The sequence below is a fragment of the Pristiophorus japonicus genome, chromosome 18 (genome assembly GCF_044704955.1).
Source record: "Pristiophorus japonicus isolate sPriJap1 chromosome 18, sPriJap1.hap1, whole genome shotgun sequence".
Classification (NCBI taxonomy): Eukaryota; Metazoa; Chordata; class Chondrichthyes; family Pristiophoridae; genus Pristiophorus; species Pristiophorus japonicus.
The window spans coordinates 33,888,988-33,913,958 of record NC_091994.1 but is presented as its reverse complement, the minus strand read 5'-3'; the positions used below and the strand labels follow the sequence as shown (position 1 = coordinate 33,913,958).

At 48.7% G+C, this 24,971-nt stretch overlaps 1 protein-coding gene across 1 annotated transcript in view; it reads left to right on the top strand.

Moving 5' to 3' along the window:
• LOC139228641 (dedicator of cytokinesis protein 7-like) overlaps positions 1-24,971 on the top strand; it is a 265,121-nt gene that overhangs the window by 193,969 nt on the left and 46,181 nt on the right. The window contains exons 23-31 of the mRNA XM_070859854.1: positions 4,954-5,049; positions 7,068-7,199; positions 8,807-8,920; positions 11,060-11,206; positions 11,880-12,004; positions 14,979-15,142; positions 16,908-17,044; positions 19,673-19,855; positions 24,826-24,958. Coding sequence (XP_070715955.1) covers positions 4,954-5,049; positions 7,068-7,199; positions 8,807-8,920; positions 11,060-11,206; positions 11,880-12,004; positions 14,979-15,142; positions 16,908-17,044; positions 19,673-19,855; positions 24,826-24,958 — 1,231 coding nt within the window. The remainder of the gene's footprint in view (positions 1-4,953; positions 5,050-7,067; positions 7,200-8,806; positions 8,921-11,059; positions 11,207-11,879; positions 12,005-14,978; positions 15,143-16,907; positions 17,045-19,672; positions 19,856-24,825; positions 24,959-24,971) is intronic.

Genomic DNA, 24,971 nt, shown 5'->3' with positions numbered 1-24,971 from the left:
GCACTTCTTTTGCAAAAAAGCCATCAATTCCCTCTTGAAGTTACGAACACTGTCCACCTCTACTGACTAAAGTGGCAGGTGGCGCTGTTGCAGTGTCATGTTGTAAGATATGACCGGGTTCTGTTAGCTTGGCTGACCTGGAGAGGTTAGTGAACTTCTTCCAGCACTGACTAACTGCTTGCGGGTTTCTGCAGATGGTATTTGATTGCCACGGCAACCTCCTCCACCAGCTTTCTTCTGTTGGAGCCAAAAAGTGGGAACTTTCTTTGCCAGCTTATAGACAGTAACACCTCAACAAAAGAGTCTTTTAACGTGGGCTTAGTGCCCTAACAGAGCGCCAGCAAATGACATTAATTTGCATTGTTACAGATGCAAAATGGTTGTCTTGACCCAGCCAGTGAGAGTGAAGGGACTGAGCACTCCAACCAGTGGGAGTGAAGGGACTGAGCATTCCAACCAGTGGGAGTGAAGGGACTGAGCATTCCAACCAGTGGGAGTGAAGGGACTCTGAGCATTCCAACCAATGGGAGTGAAGGGCCTGAGCACTCCAACCAATGGGAGTGAAGGGACTGAACACTCCAACCAATGAGAGTGAATGGACTGAGCACACCAACCAATGGGAGTGAAGGGACTGAACACTCCAACCAATGAGAGTAAAGGGACTGAGCACTCCAACCAATGGGAGTGAAGTGACTGAGCATTCCAATCAGTGAGAGTGAAAGGACTGAACACTCCAACCAGTGAGATTGAAGTTCAAATAATTTCTAATCTTATCAAAACCCTATGGGGTAATAGATTGCATTTTGGAGTTGGGGACAGTGGGGGAAATCAGTGAGGGAGTCGTCACCAGCTGCTGTCACATTCCATTTTGTGGCCATCTCTGCAGCATTGGAGAAAGCCATTGACTGAGTTCTTGCCCCTTAGTTGCAGGGGGTCCATGGCCTGGGACTGATTTCCCTCCCCCATCTCACTGGGAGAAGAGCAACATTGAATCCCCGCATCCTACCCAGCAGTGACTCAGCATCTCCTGCCAGATGTGTCTGTGTAACACGGTGGAGCTGCAGACCACATCCAACAGAGGATGCCGTGGTCAGGAGACTCTGGGTACTGTCAGATTGAGAATGACATTAGCAGAAGATTAGAATCTGTCTGCGCATCCCCCCTGTCACTTCCCCCAACATAGAAACATAGAAAATAGGTGCAGCAATAGGCTATTCGGCCCTTCGAGGCTGCATCACCATTCAATAAGATCATGGCTGATCATTCACCTCAGTACCCCTTTCCCGCTTTCTCTCCATATCACTTGATCCCTTTAGCCGTAAGGGCCATATCTAACTCCCTCTTGAATATATCCAATGAACTGGCATCAACAACTCTCTGCGGCAGGGAATTCCACAACTCTCTGAGTGAAGAGGTTTCTCCTCATCTCGGTCCTAAATGGCTTACCCCTTATCCTTAGACTGTGACCCCTGGTTCTGGACTTCCCCAACATCGGGAACATTCATCCTGCATCTAACCTGTCCAGTCCCGTCAGAATTTTATATGTTTCTATGAGATCCCCTCTCATTCTTCTAAACTCCAGTGAATACAGGCTCTGTCGACCAGTCTCTCCTCATATGGCAGTCCTGCCATCCAACAAATCAGTCTGGTGAACCTTCGCTGCACTCCCTCAATAGCAAGAACGGCCTTCCTCAGATTAGGAGACCAAAACTGAACACAGTATTCCAGGTGAGGCCTCACCAAGGCCTTGTACAACTGCAGTAAGACCTCCCTGCTCCTACATTCAAATCCCCTAGCTATGAGGGCCAACATGCCATTTGCCTTCTTCACCGCCTGCTGCACCTGCTTGCCAACTTTCAATGACTGATATATCATGACACCCAGGTCTCGTTGCACCTCCCCTTTTCCTAATCTGTCGCCATTCAGATAATATTCTGCCTTCCTGTTTTTGCCACCAAAGTGGATAACCTCACATTTATCCACATTATACTTCATCTGCCATGCATTTGCCCATTCACTTAACCTGTCCAAGTCACCCTTCAGCCTCTTAGCATCCTCCTCACAGCTCACACCGCCACCCAGCTTAGTGTCATCTGCAAACTTGGAGATATTACATTCAATTCCTTCATCTAAATCATTGATGTATATTGTAAATAGCTGGGGTCCCAGCACTGAGCCCTGCGGCACCCCACTAGTCACTGCCTGTCATTCTGAAAAGGACCCGGTTATTCCTACTCTTTGCTTTCTGTCTGCCAACCAGTTCTCTATCCACGTCAATACATTACCCCCAATACCATGTGCTTTAATTTTGCACACCAATTTCTTGTGTGGGACTTTGTCAAAAGCCTTTTGAAAGTCCAAATACACCACATCCACTGGTTCTCCCTTGTCTACTCTACTAGTTACATCCTCAAAAAATTCTAGAAGATTTGTCAGGCATGATTTCCCTTTCATAAATCCATGCTGACTTGGACCAATCCTGTCACTGCTTTCCAAATGCACTGCTATTTCATCTTTAATAATTGATTCCAACATTTTCCCCACTACTGATGTCAGGCTAACCGGTCTATAATTCCCCGTTTTCTCTCTCCCTCCTTTTTTAAAACGTGGTATTACATTAGCTACCCTCCAGTCCATAGGAACTGATCCAGAGTCAATAGACTGTTGGAAAATGATCACCAATGCACTATTTCTAGGGCACTTCCTTAAGTTCTCTGGGATGCAGACTATCAGGCCCTGTGGATTTATCAGCCTTCAATCCCATCAATTTCCTTAACACAATTTCCTGACTAATAAGGATTTCCTTCAGTTCCTCCTTCTCGCTAGACTCTCGGTCCCCTCGTATTTCCAGAATGTTATTTGTGTCTTCCTTTGTGAAGACAGAACCAAAGTATTTGTTCAATTGGTCTGCCATTTCTTTGTTCCCCATTATAAATTCACTTGATTCTGACTACGTTTGTCTTCACTAATCTTTTTTTCTTCACATATCTCTAGAAGCTTTTGCAATCAGTTTTTATGTTCCCAGCAAGCTTCCTCTCATACTCTATTTCCCCCCTCTTAATTAAACTCTTTGTCCTCCTCTGCTGAATTCAAAATTTCTCCCAGTCCTCAGGTTTGCTGCTTTTTCTGGCCAATTTATATGCCTCTTCCTTGGATTTAACACTATCCTTAATTTCCCTTGTGAACCACGGTTGAGATATCTTCCCCGTTTTATTTTTACTCCAGTCAGGGAGTTCAACAATTGTTGAAGTTCATCCATGTGATCTTTAAATGTCTGCCATTGCCTATTCACTGTCAACCCTTTAAGTATCATTCGCCAGTTTATTCTAGCCAATTCATGTCTCATACCATCGAAGTTACCTTTCCTTAAGTTCAGGACCCTAGTCTCTGAATTACCTGTGTCACTCTCCATCTTAGTAAATAATTCTACCATATTATGGTCACTCTTTCCCAAGGGGCCTCACACAACAAGATTGCTAATTAGTCCTTTCTCATTACACATCACCCAGTCTAGGATGGCCAGCCCTCTAGTTGGTTCCTCGACATATTGGTCCAGAAAACCATCTCTAATACACTCCAGGAAATCCTCCTCCACCGCATTGCTACCAGTTTGATTCACCCAATCTATATATAGATTAAAGTCGCCCATGATAACTGCTGTACCTTTATTGCATGCATCCCTAATTTCTTGTTTGATGCTGTCCCCAACCTCACTAATACTGTTTGGTAGTCTGTACACAACTCCCACTAGCGTTTTCTGCGCTTTGGTATTCCGCAGCTCTACCCATACAGATTCCACATCATCCAAGCTAATGTCCTTCCTTACTATTGCGTTAATTTCTTCTTTAACCAGCAACGCTACCCCAACTCCTTTTCCTTTCTGTCTATCCTTCCTGAATGTTGAATACCCCTGGATGTTGAATTCCCAGCCTTGGTCACCCTGGAGCCATGTCTCCGTGATGCCAAATATATCATATTCGTTAATAGCTGCCTGTGCAGTTAATTCGTCCACCTTATTACGAATACTCCTCGCACTGAGGCACAGAGCCTTCAGGCTTGTCTTTTTAACACACTTTGTCCCTTTAGAATTTTGCTGTAATGTGGCCCTTTTTGATTTTTGCCTTGGGTTTCTCTGCCCTCTACTTTTACTTTTCTTCTTTCTGTCTTTTGCTTCTGCCCCCATTTTACTTCCCTCTGTCTCCCTGCATAGGTTCCCATCCCCCTGCCATATTAATTTAACCCGTCCCCAACAGCACGAGCAAACACTCCCCCTAGGACATTGGTTCCGGTCCTGCCCAGGTGCAGACCGTCCGATCCCACCTCCCCCAGAACTGGTTCCAATGTCCCAGGAATTTGAATCCCTCCCTCCTGCACCACTCCTCAAGCCACGTATTCATCTTAGCTATCCTGGTATTTCTACTCTGACTAGCACGTGGCACTGGTAGCAATCCTGAGATTACTACCACCCACCAAGGAACGAAGCAGGGTGTTGGGGTGGCGGGGACAGAGGACAAATGCATTTGACACACAAATCAACGTTAAAAGACAGGATTGCTGAGGTTTTCGTCAACTCCACTCCTTCCAGAATGAAGCTTGCTACATCCTGTTAAAGGGGATGTGTCATCCCACTTCCATAGATTAAAGGGGTGAGCGACTGTACGGAATATTTACAACTAATGATACATACACTTCACTACAGCACTGTGCATGTCTGGTACCAACTCAAACATGGATTGGGAAACTCAAGCTGAGACTCTCAGTGCAACTTAGAATAGCCAACTGTGTGTGTGTGTGTGTGTGTGTGTCTCCTGATTTTCTTTCTCTGTCTCGCTCCCTCCCTCTTTCTCAGCTCTGTACTTCTCGATTTCTCTCTCACACATGCACACTCTGTCTGTTACCCCCCACCAATGATTTAATTCTTGTTTCATTTTTCAATGATTGATTTCCCTGCAGCTATTCCATGAGGAGTTGACCTACCACATTGTGTTCACCAGTGGACAAATGAGAGATCAAATGTACAAGCATCTGTGGTTCTTCTTTGAGCTCCTGGTGAGTTGTTGCCTTCTTAACACGGAGACTGCCGACAGACACCACAGGAGAATTTCCCTTGTATGATCCTCATCTAAAATGCTTGAACTTACTTGAGAAGGTTAATTTGCAACTGTTTCTGTCTATGTGTACCTGGTTGGAATAAGTCATTTTCAAGGCATGGACTTAGAGTCACACAGCACAGAAGGAGGCCATTCAGCCCATTGTGCCCATGCCTGCGCTGGTTCTTTGTTCGAGCTCTCCAATTAGTCCCACTCCCCTGCTCTTTCCCCATAGCCCTGCATGGAACTCCTTCACGGCAAACGAGCCAAAGGTGAGCAGCGGAAGTGCTACCAGGACACCCTCAAAGCCTCCCTGATAAAGTGCAACATCCCCACTAACACCTGGGAGTCCCTGGCCAAAGACCAGTCCGCCCTAAGTGGAGGAAATGCATCCGGGAGGGCGCTGAGCACCTCGAGTCTCATCGCCAAGAGCATGCAGAAATCAAGCGCAGGCAGCGGAAAGAGTTTGCAGCAAACCAGTCCCACCCACCCCTTCCCTCAACAACTGTCTGTCCCACCTGTGACAGAGACTGTGGTTCTCATATTGGACTGTACAGCCACCTGAGAACTCATTTTAAGAGTGGAAGCAAGTCTTCTTCGATTCCGAGAGACTGCCTATGATGATGATGATGCAATGTTTTCTTTTTAAAGTATCTATTCAATTCCCTTTTAAGAGTCACTTTCGAATCTGTTTCCACCACCCTCTCAGGCAGTGAATTCCAGATCATAGCAACTCGCTGAGCGAAAAAAAATCCTCAGCTCCCCACTGGCTTTTTTTGCCAATTATCTTAAATCTGTGTCCTCTGGTTACCGACCCTCCTGCCAGTGAAACCAGTTTCTTCCTATCTACCCTATCAAGACCCTTCGCAATTTTGAACACCTCTATTAAATCTCCCCTTAACCTTATTTGTTCTTTGAATTTTAATGATCCCAGGGCCATTTCATGGGTCACGATGTTGTTTCATGGTATCCATATAGCAGTTCACATGCGACAATGGAGATGTTTATGGATATCAGTGACCTTTCATGGTTATCAGTGCTGCTGTTTTACGGGTACTAGTGACACCTCACTGGTACTGAACACACTTTGCAGGTAGCTGTGACATTTCATGGGTGTTGATGGTTGTGTTTCCTGGGTATCGACACTGTTTCACCGGTATTAGTGACATTTCACAGGGATCCCTGGTGATGTTTCACGGGTATTGATACTGTTGTCTGGGTATTGGTGACACTTCTATTGCGGGTAGATTTTCTACCCAAGGTCTATGATTTTTTTTCCCCTGGCACTAACGACCACCTTTGAGTAAATAAATCCCCCCCCTCCCCCCGGCCCCCATAAGCAGTAAAGCTGATGGTAACGTCCAATAGTAAAGTATGATGGAATTTTTATTCATTCACGGGATGTGGGCGTCGTTGGCAAGTCTAGCATTTATCGCCCATCCCTAATTGCCCTTGAGATGGTGGTGGTGAGCCGCCTAGTAACGTCTGATAGTCTGGACTTGGGGTTTTGTGACCTTGGAGAGGACCAGGACCGTGCTCTCAGCAGGGAGGTCTGCTCTGTCAATTCAAACAGCAGCTGAGAAATTCCGAAACTGAATTCTTAAACAAGTGATTGCAGTCAGTTTGCATTGGTGTCGCCATGGGAACCAGACCTATCACAGCTGACCCTTTGTAAGTTGCAGTTTATTGCCGAAGCCGCCTCCAGTGAGAAACAGCGTCATTCTGCCTAGTCATACAGATGTGTGACAGATGTTTACTGTGGGAACTGCAGGGCAGGTCCACCAGCATCTGGAAAGTAAAAAGAATAATGTTTTGGGTGAAGACCTTTAATCAGAGGGTGGCCACCCAAATCGTTAACCTACCTCCTTTCCGCTGCTAAAGGCCCTGCTGAGTATTTTGAACATTTCCTGTTTTTATTTCAGAATAACAGCGTTGCCGTTAGTAACTCAGCCGCCTTCCCGTTCTATTGCCTTTCAGATTAAAAGTATGAGCCAGTACCTATCTGACACGGACCGTTGGAACACTGCTCCCAACCTGCGATTTGCAGAATATTTCCCGGGCATCGTTAACACAATGGTCAACATCGGTACAGAGTTTGTGAAAAATCAGGTGGGTGGGTGCTGCTCACAGAATCAGAGAATCATAGAATGGTTACTGCATGGAAGGAGGCCATTCGACCTGTCAAGCCCGTGCCGGCTCTCTGGAAGAACACCTCAGCCAGTCCCATTCCCCCACCTATCCCCATAGCCCTGCAAACATTTTTCTTTCAGATACTTATCCAACTCCCTTTTTAAAGCAGTGATTGAAGGTGCTTCCACCATCCTTTCAGGATGTGCATTCCAGAGCCTATACTCGCTGTGTAAAACATTTTTTTCTTATGTCGCCTTATGTCCTTCTGCCAATCACCTTAAATCTGTGTCCTCTGGTTCTCGACCCTTCTGCCAATGGGAACAGTTTCTTTCCATCTACTCTGTCCAGACCCCTCATGATTTTGAACACCTCTATCAAATCTCCTCTCAACCTTCTCTGCTCTAAGGAGAACAACCCCAGTTTCTCCAGTCTATCCACGAAACTGAAGTCCCTCATCCCTGGAATCATTCTCGTAAATCTTTTCTGCACCCTCTCATAAGCTGCCTTCACATCCTTCCTAAAGCGCGGTGCCCCGAATTGGAAACAATGCTTCAGTTGAGACCGAACCAGTGTTTTGTCAAGGTTCATCATAATTTTCATGCTTTGTACTCTATACCTTTGTTTGTGAAGCCCAGGATTCCTTAAGCTTTTTAACTGCTTTGTCAACCTGCTCTGCCATCGTCAACAATTTGTGCACATATACCCCATGGTCTCTGTTCATGTACCCCCTTTAGGATTGTACCCTTTATCTGACACTGATAATCTAATACAGTTCCTACCTGGGTTCCTCACTCCCCTGGATTTTTATTGGTCTATTATGTCAGTATTGCAACAGTTTGAATGCATCTCATTGTCAGTAACACACACGCAGAATGATGAACCTTCCAGGAGTTTTAAATATACCTGTACTGATTAAAACACGAGGTGTGGTACCCGAGCGGGACTGGTGGCACAATCTGCACTTCCCTCGCTTTCCATGGGCTGTGACTCCACCAGGAAAGATGGGCGTCCTACTTGGAAACAAAGGGCATTGTACAACGTACTGAGGCATCAGGGGAGGATGTAAGGAGGGAGAAAGGTTTAAATGTGGCGGAGCTGGCTGTTGCCAGTGTATTAACAAGTTGATCAGTTTGAAAGGTTGACAAACTGGAGGCTGATGTAAAACGTGGATGTTACAGAGATTTAATTTCTGTTTTTTGCTGCTTCTCCTGTGTCAGGGATGGTGTAAAACCGTGTGCAAGGGGATTGTGCTCACCCACTGCTCCCCTCCAGCTGTGACTGTGCTCAGGCAGCTGGTGGGGGCACTTTGTGTATACTGGATGTTGTATTTGTGATTTATTTATTAGATTTTGTAGGTATAAGCTGCACAAGATAATTCTCTATAATACAGATTCCTAGTCTAAAGGATGGTTGTGTTTGTTACAAAATGATTAGTGTCACAGTCGGGTTTGCGAAGGGCCAGGATATTTGGATTGGTGAGGGAAGGAGGTAAATTTATCAATTTAGGATTGTCCTTTCCTTGGAGCGTGACAGTGCGTTGAGGATATTTGCTTTAAGTTAACTGGGGTGACTTTGTTTTTCTCCAGGATGCTGAAGTCACAGAAATAATAAACCTGAGCCTGGGCTTCTTCCTGAATGATCTGCTGTCTCTCATGGACCGGGGCTTCGTACTCCGTCTGATTGGTCATCACCACAAAGAGGTAACCGTGCTGAGCAGCTGGCTTGGTCTAAGCCATCCTCTAATATGTCTGCTGGTGATCAAAAGTATCTCCAGGATCAACGGAAACACAGGAATGAATGGCTCAGTGTGAGCCGACCCAGGGTTGTCACGTGGTCACTAAATAGTAAGGAGGGTGTGACTGAGTGTAAATTAGTGAGAGTGTAATGGGAGGGAGGGCGTGACTGAGTGTAAATTAGTGAGTGTGCAATGGGAGGGAGGGTGTGACCGAGTGTGCAATGGGAGGGAGGGCGTGACTGAGTGTAAATTAGTGAGTGTGCAATGGGAGGGAGGGTGTGACCGAGTGTGCAATGGGAGGGAGGGCATGACTGAGTGTGCAATGGGAGGGAGGGCGTGACTGAGTGTAAATTAGTGAGTGTGCAGCAGGTGGAAGCTGTGTTACTTACAACTCTTTTGAGAGAACAGTAAATAAACATTAAATCAAGTGCCCCCTGCTGTGTTGCTTACATTCTGCTTTCAGTTACAAGTAATGAATCAATATAAACTATCACTTCACAGGGTTGTACCTAGAACTGAACAACTTCACACCCAGTACACTCGCAGTCAGGCCCCATGCCAATGTGCAGGCCTGGGGTCAGGGAGGGTGCAACTTATACTGGGGTTGGGGAGGGTGCAGCTTATATTGGGGTTGAGGAGGGTGCAGCTTATACTGGGGTCAGAGGATGGAGCTTATACTGGGGTTGGGGAGGGTGCAGCTTATACTGGGGTCGGAGGGTGGAGCTTATACTGGGGTTGGGGATGGTGCAGCTTATACTGGGATCAGGGATGGTACAGCTTATACTGGGGTTGAGGAGGGTGCAGCATACTGGGGTCGGAGGGTGGAACTTATACTGGGGTTGGGGAGGGTGCAGCTTATACTGGGGTCAGGAGGGTGCAGCTTATACTGGGGTCAGGGAGGGTGCAGCTTATACTGGGGTCGGGATGGTGCAGCTTGTACTGGGGTCAGGGAGGGTGCAGCTTATACTGGGGTCAGGGAGGGTGCATCTTATACTGGGATCAGGGAGGGTGCAACATATTGGGATCAGGGAAGGTGCAGCTTATACTGGGGTCAGTGAGGGTGCAGCTTATACTGGGGTTGAGGAGGGTGCAGCTTATACTGGGGTCGGAGGGTGGAGCTTATACTGGGGTTGGGGAGGATGCAGCTTATACTGGGGTCAGAGAGGGTGCAGCTTATACTGGGATCAGGGAGGGTGCAGCTTATACTGGGATCAGGGATGCAGCTTATACTGGGGTCGGGGGGGCTGCGGGTTATACTGGGGTCAGAGGGTGCGGGTTATACAGTCATGCTGTGTCTGCCACAGGCACGCTGTGTCTGCCACAGGCACACACTGATCGAACTAACAGCCAACACAATGAAACAAGTAATCAGAGTTCTCAGTATTTCAAAGTAGTTTAGGTTCAATTATCCCCTGTCTTTAATACTGATTCCCAAGTTTGGGTAAGTCCAAATCAGGATTAAACACTCAAAATCGGGAATTTGGCCTTCAATTGAGGGATTGGAGTTGAAGGTAAATCACCTGAACTATATCTGGAATAGAAGCCAGCTGAGAATCTCCCTCACTTGGATGTCATAATTTGGCTCAGGAATGATTGAGGTCAGACCCCCACAACTGCCCTCAGTAGGGAACGAGCCCCTCCTGTCCCAGTGGTAAGTCCCGTGCTGCCAGTGGTTCAGGAGCTGACGGTCAGACCACCGCATGTGCGGGGGTGTTTGTGGCTGTGCCCCTGCTTCTTCAGCTGTGTCCTCCATGTTGAATGGCAGATCGTTAAACACAATGGAATTGTGTAACGAAGTTTAAAAAGTGGAAAGCAGGTGATATTTTGTGTGGCCAATACGATCAACACTAGCCACAGTTTGAGTTTTATTTGAGTTGGGAACCATTCCCTGGCTTCTCCTATCTGGCCACGTAAACCTCCTGAAACCCTTGTATGTTGACTGCCGTCAGCACATTCTCGTTAAAGTTTTTCCTTCAATAAAGATGGAGGGGGAGGGATTATCCTGGCGTGAGGGGGTCTCGGGGGAGATTACGCTCGCGGTTACGTTACCGCACCTACCCAGAATTCCACACGTGTCACATCCGCTCTGAGGCCTTTGTTTTAGCTTTCAGAGAAAGCCGGCGCCCGGCCTCACCTCCACGAGAGACGCGTAGACTTCCTGAGGATCGTCTGTAGCCATGAGCACTTTGTGACCCTGAACGTCCCGTTTAGATCGCGCAATGCGACGCAGGAAGGCAACAATCACAGTCAGGTAAAGTCTTACTCCCCAAGCCGATTACAACTGCACCATCCCGCCCGACCACAGTGTAAGCTGCACACCCGACCCCAGTATAAGCTGCACACCCGACCCCAGTATAAGCTGCACACCCGACCCCAGTTTAAGCTGCACACCCGACCCCAGTATAAGCTGCACACCCGACCCCAGTATAAGCTGCACACCCGACCCCAGTATAAGCTGCACACCCGACCCCAGTATAAGCTGCACATCCGACCCCAGTATAAACTGCACACCCGGCCCCAATATAAACTACACCCCCCTGACCCCAGTATAAGCTGCACCCCCAACCCCAGTATAAGCTGCGTCCTCCCTGACCCCAGTATAAGCTGCACCCCCCCCCCCCCACCCCAGTATAAGCTGCACACCCGACCCCAGAATAGCCCCATGGTACAGAGTGAATCATAGAATCATAGAAGTTTACAGCACGGAAGGAGGCCATTTCGGCCCATCATGTCCGCGCCAGCCAACAAGAGGCTATCCAGCCTAATCCCAATGAGTGATAATGCTGAAGTAAATCATTTGTTGTTTTCTGCCGCCTGGTTTGTCGTGTTTCACCACAGCCAAACTTCCCGTTTCACAAGCAATGTTCTTTAGTGTAAGTTGCGGAATGTGTTTTCAATTGAAACAAGAACGACTCCTTTTGCAGGATACCATTGTCCGTGAGTCAGCTGTGGGAATGTTCAAACTTTCCAGGAAATTCCGCAGACAGCACTTCCTGGTCGGGCTGCTGCTGGAGGAAATTGCTGACATACTGAGAGCTGACTCGGGCAGGTGAGCAAAACGCCGCACACACGCTCTGTCCCATTGTAATGGAACACCAGTTTTGCTTTCAGGATTTCACCTTTTCTCCCCTCTTCCCACCACTGACCATTGATCCACCAACCCCTCCCCTTCCCCAACCACTGACCGTTGATCCCTCCCCTCCCCCAACCACTGACCGTTGATCCCTCCCCTCCCCCAACCACTGACCATTGATCCCTCCCCTCCCCCAACCACTGACCGTTGATCCACCCTCCCCTCCCCCAACCACTGACCGTTGATCCACCCGCCCCTCCCCCAACCACTGACCATTGATCCCTCCCCTCCCCCAACCACTGACCGTTGATCCACCCTCCCCTCCCCTCCCCCAACCACTGACCGTTGATCCCTCCCCTCCCCCAACCACTGACCGTTGATCCACCCTCCCCTCCCCCAACCACTGACCGTTGATCCACCCTCCCCTCCCCCAACCACTGACCATTGATCCACCCTCCCCTCCCCCAACCACTGACCGTTGATCCCTCCCCTCCCCCAACCACTGACCGTTGATCCACCCTCCCCTCCCCCAACCACTGACCGTTGATCCCTCCCCTCCCCCAACCACTGACCGTTGATCCACCCTCCCCTCCCCCAACCACTGACCGTTGATCCCTCCCCTCCCCCAACCACTGACCGTTGATCCACCCTCCCCTCCCCCAACCACTGACCGTTGATCCACCCGCCCCTCCTCCAACCACTGACCGTTGATCCACCCTCCCCTCCCCTCCCCCAACCACTAACCGTTGATCCACCCGCCCCTCCTCCAACCACTGACCATTGATCCACCCTCCCCTCCCCTCCCCCAACCACTGACCGTTGATCCACCCTCCCCTCCCCTCCCCCAACCACTGACCGTTGATCCACCCTCCCCTCCCCCAACCACTGACCATTGATCCACCCTCCCCTCCCCCAACCACTGACCATTGATCCACCCTCCCCTCCCCTCCCCCAACCACTAACCGTTGATCCACCCGCCCCTCCTCCAACCACTGACCATTGATCCACCCTCCCCTCCCCTCCCCCAACCACTGACCGTTGATCCACCCGCCCCTCCTCCAACCACTGACCGTTGATCCACCCTCCCCTCCCCTCCCCCAACCACTGACCGTTGATCCACCCGCCCCTCCCCCAACCACTGACCATTGATCCACACGCCCCTCCCCCAACCACTGACCGTTGATCCACCCTCCCCTCCCCTCCCCCAACCACTGACCGTTGATCCAGCCTCCCCTCCCCTCACCACTGACCGTTGATCCACCCTCCCCTCCCCCAACCACTGACTGTTGATCCACCCTCCCCTCCCCTCCCCCAACCACTGACCATTGATCCACCCTCCCCTCCCCTCCCCCAACCACTGACCGTTGATCCACCCTCCCCCAACCACTGACCGTTGATCCACCCGCCCCTCCCCCAACCACTGACCGTTGATCCACCCTCCCCTCCCCTCCCCCAACTACTGACTGTTGATCCACCCTCCCCTCCCCCAACCACTGACCGTTGATCCACCCTCCCCTCCCCTAACCACTGACCGTTGATCCACCCTCCCCTCCCCCAACCACTGACCGTTGATCCACCCTCCCCTCCCCTCCCCCAACCACTGACCGTTGATCCACCCTCCCCCAACCACTGACCGTTGATCCACCCTCCCCTCCCCCAACCACTGACCATTGATCCAGCCTCCCCTCCTGCTCCATCGTGGAGTTGGCGGGTGTTATGTTGGGTGAGCCCCTCGGCACAGCTGCACCTTGCCAGCAGCTGCCCACGGATCCGAGGGAGGTTTGGATAAGACATTGCCCCGTAAGCAGTTTGGGATCTTTTCTTTCACCAGCTACACTGCCAGTGCTCACATTGTATTTAGGACCTAGATATGGCTGGGGTCGTTAAGGAAAATGTTCGGCCATTTTGTGAATGTCTTTAGCCAGTTTAAAAAAAAATCTGCTCTTGGCTCCTTGAAAATGTGTTCATACACGTCTCCAGGGACCTTTCCAGTGTCCTTGTACACATTCCCAGAGATCTCATGCTTGTTCCTTGGGACCTCGATTCCATTACAGCACAGAATAGAATTGGGCGACCAATAATGATGAGGACACATGGAAGGTGTAAAGTAAGTTGGCCAATTGAGAGATTCAGTTAATCCATAGTTCACAAATCTGTGTTTAGACAGTTCTCAGCATAAATGTAGATGATGTTTCCAGCAGCATTGTCCATTGGGTTAAAGCAGAAAGGAACCTGATTGTCTCCAATCTGCACATACATGTCTGCCTCTCTCCCCAATCCATGGTCCCATTGTCGCAAATTGAAATTACTGGGCAGACGTACCGAGACCAGACATTTCGGTTTGAACCAGGTGAAAGTTCTTATGACCCCCTCCCCAAATCTGACTCTGGTGGAGTTTAAATGGGTAGAAATGGGGAAATTAAAAATATAAAATAAATGATTATTAGGATGAATGTGTGCCAGGCATTGAAATGGGCAAACTGAGGACATTGCAATTGTGTATATCCACTTCCAGTCACACACCGCCCGAGCAACACACACACTCACACATCGCCCTAGCAACACACCCACACACACCGACCTGGCAACACACACACTCACACACCGCCCTAGCAACACACACACTCACACATCACCCTAGCAACACACCCACACACACCGACCTGGCAACACACACACTCACACACCGCCCTAGCAACACACCCACACACACTGCCCTAGCAACACACATACTCACACACCAACCTAATAAAACAGATTCACTCACATATGCTATAACACTGACCTAGTAAAACACACACACACATACATACTCAGATGCAAACCCAATAACACACACACAGATCTAGTAAAACACACTCACGCTGGCTATTTCCTTCAGTCGTGCCGCTGCGCACTTTGACAGTGCACGTTCATGTTCGGCTGTGTTTAAATGCTGGTGTTTTGGCAGATTGCACAGAAGAGAAGCAGTGAGCTTGCTTCATGGCCTCCTGACTTCACATGACGGGAGCCCAAGGTTCTGGAAACCTGAGATGAAGGTGAAAGTGGCAGAGTTGTACCTCCCGCTGTTGGGCATCGTCCTGAGTAGCGTACCCCAACTGCAGAACCTGTCAGGTAAATTAAGCGAGCGGGTGGGGTGAATGAGCCCACGAAGAGAACAATAGGTGACTAACAGGAACATCCTCTTTCACACGAAAAGATTACTTTTGCAACCTTGCATTTGGTGTGGGATTTTCTCCGTTTCCCCCTCTAGGCTTCTCTCTCACTAGTTGAAGGCTGCAGCCAGCGCAGTTTTGCGAGCAGCCGTTCAAGACAGGTGTGACCAGCGGCAGCAGCTTCAGCCCGGTGGGGAAGCTCCTGATTGGCTGAGATCAGGGAATGTCTCCGTGTGGAGTGGAGGCGTATTCCTGTCCTGCGCGATCCTCTGACGTGGGAGTGTTTTACAGAAACACAATCCTCTCTCTCAGATCTGGGGCTGCAGCAAAAGAATCCTAGTCCTATATCTTACTAACCAGAACATCCTATAAAAGGAACAGCCCAGGCAAATAGCATAGATGCATTTAAGAGGGGGAAATAAAGAAAGACCTTCATTTTTATTGCAGCTTTCAGGTCATCGCAAAACACTTTACAGCCAATGAAGTACTTTTGGTGTAGTCACTGTTGTAATGTAGGAGACTAGACAAGTACACGAAGGAGAAAGGAATAGACTTTTATGCTGATGGGGTTAGATGAAGATGGGTGGGAAGAGGCTGTTATGGATCATAAACACTGGCATGGACCAGTTGGGGCAAAGGTCCTCTTTCTGTGCTGTACATTCTATTTAAATCCACCCTCCTCGTGTTTGTGTTGCTGGCCCTGGCTTTTGATGATTCATTCGCTATAAATGTTAGTTTTGTGTGGTTGGGTGTGTTCAATTTCTAGTTGGCCAGCTGCTGGGCCCATGCTTCCCCAAATCACATTGTACAGAAATACTTACCTCCAGAAAAAGTGGCCATGGTGTCTGGCTGACTCACGTTATCCAGTAAGGGGAATTAGGGGCAGGACACTGGACTCACCAAATGACAGCTGGTTCCTGTAAAGGGGAACCAGTAGGGTTTGTGGTGAGAGATGAGATCAAGTAAGCCTGCCGCCTCAGAACCATGTGAAAGCAAATGAGCGCAGGAATCGTGGTGAGGCTGCAAGAGCAAAATGCTGACAGGTGTTAGCTGTGGCTCAGTGGTAGCACTCTTGTCTCTGAGTCAGGAGGTTGTGGGTTCAAGTCCCACTCCAGAGACTTGACCATAAAATTCAGGCTGACACGCCAGTGCAGTACTGAGGGAGTGCTGCACTGTCAGATGTGCTGTCTTTCGGATAAGACATTAAACTGAGGCACAATGTGCTCTCTCAGGTGGACAGAAAAGATTCCATGTTCTTTCTTGTGTCCTGCCAATATTTATCCCTCAACGAACATCACTGAAACAGGTTATCTTGTCATTATCACATTGGTGTTTGTGGGAGCTTGCTGTGCACAAATTGAATGCTACGTTTCCCTACAAAGTACTTCATTGGCTGTAAAGAGCTTTGGGACATTCTGAGGTCACAAAAGCCGCTATATAAATACAAGTCTTTCTTTCATAAACCAATGATATAAAATGACACACGTGGTCGGGCCTTACTTGTATTTATCTCTGCAGCTGGGGAAAGATCCCAGTGCAGACAAAGTAGTTTGGGAGCTTTTCATTCAGACGCTGTCAGTGTTTAAGGTGTGAACCCGGGGGCTCTGTGATCTGAGGAATAAACAATGACCCTTTGCAGGAATGCAGAAGATGATTATCTCCATTTTCCCAGGCTCGGTGATGCTCCCTAAACTTTCTCTGTTTCCTGTTCTATGTTTTTTTAGATTCTGACAGCTCAAGGAGTAAACTGACTGCGCGCTATTCAAATCCCAGAAATGTCTCCAGCCTCACATTCACATCGCCAGTTGTGTCGACACTACCCGCTGCCTCAGCGAACAGATACTCCGCTCCCGTCTCCGGGGTAAGCGCGGTTAACTCTTCCCAGCCCAGGGATGTTCTCAGTCAGAGTTGGTGCATTGGATATATTACAGGGTGGCTCCTTGTCCTGAATCCAGCAGCACAGAATAGCTCCAGCTCTTTAACCTTCCCTGAGGTCCTGTGGTGTCTACATTGTCATAGAATCATTTAATCACAGAATGGTACAGCACAGAAGGTGGCCAATCGGACCACTGTGCCTGGTCCGGCTCTTTGAAAGAACTACCCAATTACTCCCACTCTTCTGCTCTTTCCTGCAAATTTCTACTTTTCAAATATTATCTTTTGAAAGTTATTATTGAATCTGTTTCCACCACCCTTTCAGGTTATTATGTCTGTAGTGTACTCATGAATGACACCATGAGTCAATGTGTTGTACTCAAACTCGTGACCTTGGTCCTTTACTCGTAACTCCAGAGTGAGGCAGCCGCATGGTGGCTCCCCTTTTATACAGCCCCTGCCACCAGGGCAGGAAACCCCGGTCTCCACCAGTTGCACCCTCTAGTGGTGCCAGCATGTATATACACAGTGTAAACTGTATTGATAGTGCAACTATACAGTGACTACACAGAGAGAATATCTATAGTCTGCTTATATAACACAGGCGGTGCTTTCCAGATCACAGCAAGTTGCTGTGTAAAAAAAATCTCCTCAACTCACCTATTTTTTTTGCCCATTATCTTAAATCTGTGTCCTCTGGTTGCCGACCCTCCTGTCAATGGAAAGTGTTTCTCCCCATCTACTCTATCAAAACCTCTCACAATTTTGAACATCTCTATTAAATCTCCCCTGAACGTTCTCTGCTCCAAGGAGAACAAAATTCTTGTCCTCTTCCAGCAGTGCAGCTTTGCTGATGTTGTTGTGAAAGTGCAGTGGAAACACCCACTGATAATAGACCACCAGAGCCACACAGTGGCCTAAATTCGGTGACTCTGCTCGGTTATTACACCAGAAGAAGTAGAGCAGGATAGGCCTTCTCCCCGTGGAAGGATGTGCCCACGACCCCAACTCTCTCTCTGAGGTCAGAGCGATTTGAAAGTTATGACACGCTCCCTGATCACTGCTTCTGGGCCTTCCTGGGAGCAGCTGGAGCCGAGTCCTGCCATCGATTGCACACATCTCCCGGCCCTTTCATCTTTAGCCCTCCTACTCATTCCGGATGCCAGGATTGTCCCAGCATGGCTTGCGCTAAGGTGGAAATGCTGGGGAAATATGCCGGTATTCTCATCATTTTGCAACTAATTACAATAAGCCTGCCTATTCTTGAGCCGATGCCTGATGCACCCAACCTCAGTGGATAATACCAGAAGTGGTGGGATGAGCAGCGAGTCAGCATGTCGAACAGAAATTGATTGGGCTGAATGTATTGTGAGATGAGAAGCAGATCGTTGGGATGGGAGGCCTTTCGTGGGCACATGGGCATATGATGGGGGATGAGAAGTGTACCATGGGGCAAGACTTAGGCATATCATGGGAGGGGGCTAGGGGGGTATCATGGGGGACTAGGGGTGTATCATGGGGGGGCAGGGCCATATCATAGGAGGGGGCTAGGGGTGTATCATGGGGGGGGCTAGGGGCATAACATGGAGGGGCCTAGGGGCATATCATGGAGGGGGCTAGGGGGGTATCATGAGGGGGGAGCTAGGGGCATATCATAGGAGGAGGCTAGGGGGGTATCATGGGGGGCAGCTGGGGTGGGTATCATGGGGGGGCTAGGGGGTTATCATGGGGGGGCTAAGGGGGTATCATGGGGGGAGGGCTTGGTGGTATTATGGGGGGCTAGGGGGAGTATCTGGGGGTTAGCGGTGTATCATGGGGACGGGGGTCCTAGGGGCGTATCATGGGAGGGGGCTAGGGGGTTATGGGGGGCTAAGAGGTTATGGAGGGCTAGGGGTGTATCATGGGTGGGGCTAGGGAGCTATCATGGGGGGGGCTAGGGGGGTATCTTAGGTGGGCTATGAGCATATCAAGGGGGTGGGGGGGCGGGGTGCTAGGTGTGTATTGTGGGGAGAGCCACAAAAGAAGACGTTGATAAGTGTGAGATGAAATGGTCAACACAATACCACCTTGGTCAGGAAATGGCCAGCTCAATGTGCTGCTGAGCTACAACCTTTGTGTGAAGTGAGTTAATCAAAGGCTGGGTCTCAGTTAGCCTCAGCACCCCTGGCCAAGAATAAATCAGCCAGAGTACCTGTGGCTAATCACTGTCCAGTAACTACTGGAATGTGTGGATGTTGGATGAGCACAGGCTTGGGTTCAGCTGTGGCGACCCCCGTCACACTAGGCTCAACTGTGACAAATAGCAGCTTGGGCGAGGTAGCGGTGAGCGACTCATGGATGCAGCAGGGAGTCCGTGCCTACAGGAGAGAAGGGAGAATGTTGCTGGGAAAGAGCCAACCGCTCTCCACACGGCCTGTTCTAATCTCTCAATTAGGAGGGTCCAGTTTATGACCGACAGAACCACACTCAGCACAAGGCATGAGGAGGGGAATAAAAACCGGACGCTGTCCAGCTCCCTTTGCCGACTGAACATACTGCATTGTTGCCCACCCTAAGGTGCCACTTAAACAGCCTCTCATGTGGAAGATGCAACTTACATTTCTCTTTCTTGCAGATCCCAAGTCCAAGTTCCCCCATGCCGGCAGAAGTGACCCATACGCTCCTGTTCTGCTTCCTGTGGGTTCTGAAGAATGCCGATGAAGCAACCATTGTAGGGTGGCTGCTGAGACTCCCAGCCCAGCGCTTGCTCAGCCTCCTGGAGATTCTTGACCTCTGTGTATCCAGCTTTGAGTACGAGGTCAGAGGGTGATCGATACACATGTAAAAAAATCATTTACAATTTCAGTAAATCCAATGAATCTACTTTCCAAAACCGTCAGCGAATGATCCTTACGGAAAAACGTTGGAGGTGGCTTTCTCCTGCACAGTAGTGCTCTGTATTCTGGAGGAATAATAGAGTTCCAGGTCCAGTTACCTCTTATGAGCAATAAGGCTAACTTTAAAGTCTGTGGCGCCTTGTGAAGTGATGAGGGTGGGCAGTGCTTTTTATTCGTTATATCTAAAATGTCGTGAGCGGTCTCAAGGTTCAGACTAAAGACATCTTACTGCAATTACATAGGGCCCTGGTGAGACCGCACTGGAGTATTGTGTACAGTTTTGGTTTCCTTACCCAAGGAAGGATATACTTGCCAGAGAGGGAGTGCAACGAAAGTTCACCAGATTGATTCCTGGGATGGGGGGATTGTCCTATGAGGAGAGATTGAGTAGACTAGGCCGAGTTTAGAAGATTGAGAGGTGATCTCATTGAAACATACAAAATTCTTACAGGGCTTGACAGGGTAGATGCAGGGAGGATGTTTCCTCTGGCTGGGGAGTCTAGAACCAGGGGTCACAGTCTCAGAATAAGGGGTCGGCCATTTAGGACTGAGATGTGGAGAAACTTCTTCACTCAGAGGGTGGTGAATCTTTGGAATTCTCTACCCCAGAGGACTGTGGAGGCTCAGTCTTTGAGTATATTGAAGACAGAGATCGATAGATTTTTGGATATTAAGGGAATCAAGGTATATGGGGACAGTGCAGGAAAGGGGAGTTGAGGTAGAAGATCAGCCATAATCTTATTGAATGGTGGAGCAGTCTCGAGGGTCTGAATGGCCTACTCCTGCTCCTATTTCTTATGTTCTTATATAAGATTTTAAAGTTACTGCATCTGTAAGTGACACTGTAACCATAACATTACGTGACTAACTGAGTGTAATGGGACGTCACCCATCATAAGAACATAAGAAATAGGAGCAGGAGTAGGCCATTCGGACCCTCGAGACTGCTCCGCCATTCAGTAAGATCATGGCTGATCTGATCATGGACTCAGCTCCAATTCCCCGCCCGCTCCCCATAACCCCTTGTCCCCTTATCATTTAAGAAACTGTCTATTTCTGTCTTAAATTTATTCAATGTCCCAGCTTCCACAGCTCTCTGAGGCAGCGAATTCCACAGATTTACAACCCTCTGAGAGAAGAAATTTCTCCTCATCTCTGTTTTAAATGGGCAGCTCCTTATTCTAAGATCATGCCCTCTAGTTGGCAGACAGGAAGCAACGAGTAGGAGTAAATGGGTACTTTTCAGAATGGCAGGCAGTAACTAGTGGGGTACTGGAAGGTTCTGTGCTGGAGCCCCAGCTGTTTACATTGTACATTAAAGATTTAGACGAGGGGATTAAATGTAATAATCTCCAAATTTGCGGATGACACTAAGTTGGGTGGCAGTGTGAGCTGCGAGGTGGATGCTATGAGGCTGCAGAGTGACTTGGATAGGTTAGGTGAGTGGGCAAATGTATGGCAGATGAAGTATAATGTGGATAAATGTGAGGTTATCCACTTTGGTGGTAAAAACAGAGAGACAGACTATTATCTGAATGGTGACAGATTAGGAAAAAGGGAGGTGCAACGAGACCTGGATGTCATGGTACATCAGTCATTGAAGGTTGGCATGCAGGTACAGCAGGCGGTTAAGAAAGCAAATGGCATGTTGGCCTTCATAGCGAGGGGATTTGAGTACAGGGGCAGGGAGATGTTACTACAGTTGTACAGGGCCTTGGTGAGGCCACACCTGGAGTATTGTGTACAGTTTTGGTCTCCTAACTTGAGGAAGGACATTCTTGCTATTGAGGGAGTGCAGCGAAGGTTCACCAGACTGATTCCCGGGATGGCGGGACTGACATATCAAGAAAGACTGGATCAACTGGGCTTGTATTCACTGGAGTTCAGAAGAATGAGAGGGGATCTCATAGAAACATTTAAAATTCTGACGGGTTTAGACAGGTTAGATGAAGGAAGAATGTTCCCAATGTTGGGGAAGTCCAGAACCAGGGGTCACAGTCTAAGGTTAAGGGGTAAGCCATTTAGGACCGAGATGAGGAGAAACTTCTTCACCCAGAGAGTGGTGAACCTGTGGAATTCTCTACCACAGAAAGTTGTTGAGGCCAGTTCACTAAATATATTCAAAAAGGAGTCAGATGCAATCTTTACTACTAGGGGGATCAAGGGGTATGGCGAGAAAGCAGGAATGGGGTACTGAAGTTACATGTTCAGCCATGAACTCATTGAATGGCAGTGCAGACTCGAAGGGCCGAATGGCCTACTCCTGCACCTATTTTCTATGTTTCTAGTCTCCCGCATCAGTGGAAACATCCTCTCTGCATCCACCTTGTCAAGCCCGCTCATAATCTTATATGTTTCGATAAGATCGCCTCTCATTCTTCTGAATTCCAATGAGTAGAGACCCAACCTACTCAACCTTTCCTCATAAGTCAACCCCCTCATCCCGGGAATCAACCTAGTGAACCTTCTCTGAATTGCCTCCAAAGCAAGTATATTCTTTCGTAAATATGGAAACCAAAACTGCACGCAGTATTCCAGGTGTGGCCTCACCAATACCTTGTATAGCTGTAGCAAGACTTCCTTGCTTTTATACTCCATCCCCTTTTCAATAAAGGCCAAGATACCATTGGCCTTCCTGATCACTTGCTGTACCTGCATACTATCCTTTTGTGCTTCAAGCACAAGTACCCCCAGGTCCCGCTGTACTGCGGCATTTTGCAATCTTTCTCCATTTAAATAATAACTTGCTCTTCGATTTTTTTCTGACAAAGTGCATGACCTCACACTTCCCAACATTATACTCCATCTGCCAAATTTTCAACATTATACTCCATCTCCCCCCCGCACTCACTTAGCCTGTCTATGTCCTTTTGCAGATTTTGTTTGTCCTCCTCACACATTGCTTTTCCTCCCATCTTTGTATCATCAGCAAACGTGGCTACGTTACACTCAGTCCCTTCTTCCAAGTCGTTAATATAGATTGTAAATAATTGGGGTCCCAGCACTGATCCTTGCGGCACCCCACTAGTTACTGGTTGCCAACCAGAGAATGAATCATTTATCCCTACTCTCTGTTTTCTGTTCGTTAGCCAATCCTCTATCCATGCTAATATATTACCCCCAACCCCGTGAACTTTTATCTTGTGAAGTAACCTTTTATGTGGCACCTTGTCAAATGCCTTCTGGAAGTTCAATTACACCACATCCACTGGTTCCCCTTTATCCACCCTGTTTGTTACATCCTCAAAGAACTCCAGCAAATTTGTCAAACATGATTTCCCCTTCATAAATCCATGCTGACTATGCCTAACTGATTTTTGCTTTTCCAAATGTCCTGCTACTGCTTCTTTAATAATGGACTCCAACATTTTCCCAACTATAGATGTTATGCTAACTGGTCTATAGTTTCTTGCTTTTTGTCTGCCTCCTTTTTTAAATAGGGGTGTTCCATTTGCAATTTTCCAATCTGCTGGGACCTCCCCAGAATCCAGGGAATTTTGGTAAATTACAACCAATGTATCCACAATCCCTGCCGCTACTTCTCTTAAGACTCAACGTTATGTAACAGCCCCAAACTCCACCCTCAGTAATTCCTTGCTATGCATTTCAGCAAATAAATCATGCATAAGAATTACTAGTGAATTGGCAAGTGAACAGACAATAATGTAAAGCGTCCATTGCGATTGGAGCTCGCAAACCCCACTGTCTCAGATTAAATCCTGGCGTGTCTGTGTCCCTTGGCAAAGCTACTGAACCCACTGAACCTAACCGTGTGTCTCAGCACTCGTCTACTGAGGGATGAATCAGCAGCAAACGCAGCAGCTTGGCATGGATTATATTGTGTGCGAATGCACAGGGTAGTGTGAAAACATCAGAAAGTGGAGAATGGAGGCACAAAAGTGAAATCCCCGCTTGTCCACTTATGTCGGGGAACCTTCGGTTCTTATCCTGGGCAAAACGCTGAAATGGAAGCAGTTGATTTGTGTGAAATGAATGTTGTCCTCAGCCAGAAGCAACCCAGTACCAACCCTACACTGAGCTGAAAGTCAAACCTCCAGCATTTCTCCCCCCCGCACCCCCGCCCACCCCCACCTGAGAATAAAACCTCTCTTCCCTCCCGTCCCATGGAGATGAATTTAGGCCCTGGTCCTGTGCAGCTCCCCCTCCCACTGAGGTGAAAGGTCGTGCTGCCCAGTGCCACCCACCATTCCCTTTGCCTGCCCCTTTCCTCCAACTCCCTTCAGAGGGCAGTGACTGATTGAGGCCCTGACTGAGATCCCAGCTCACCAGGCCTGGTGATTGAGGCCCTGACTGAGATCCCAGCTCACCAGGCCTGGTGATTGAGGCCCTGACTGAGATCCCAGCTCACCAGGCCTGGTGATTGAGGCCCTGACTGAGATCCCAGCTCACCAGGCCTGGTGATTGAGGCCCTGACTGAGATCCCAGCTCACCAGGCCTGGTGATTGAGGCCCTGACTGAGATCCCAGCTCACCAGGTCTGGTGATTGAGGCCCTGACTGAGATCCCTGCAGCTCACCAGGGAAGGGGTAGACTGAGGCCTGGTGCAGGCTGAGGCTGTGTCTGAGGTGCTGTGAAGACCGTTTAGCTGATTTACAGGCAATGAGAAAGTGACACAGCATCACCTGTTGGGATGTGAACAAAGTGTTCCACAGGGGGCAGCTCTTGATTCTCTGTGTGTTGGAGTCTGCATCTTGCCTAGTGGAGTCCATGATAGAGCAGATTGAATACGGTCTGCAGGAGAAGCATACATGGTGGGCTGATTGGTCTTTTCTCGTTCATTCTCCTCACATTGCTGACTGTACGGTGTCTGAGAGAGTAATTGGTTTGACTACCGGAGCAAGGACAGAATGAAACATTACATCTGTTCACAGGGCCAGCCATCCACGGAACAGATCAGCAGCCATGTTTACAGGAAGTCAAGGGACATGAAGGCGAGGCTAGAGGAGACCATCTTTGGAACCACAGGAGCCCGAAGGGAAATGATGAAACGGCGGGAATATCCAGGTGAGGGGGTGCC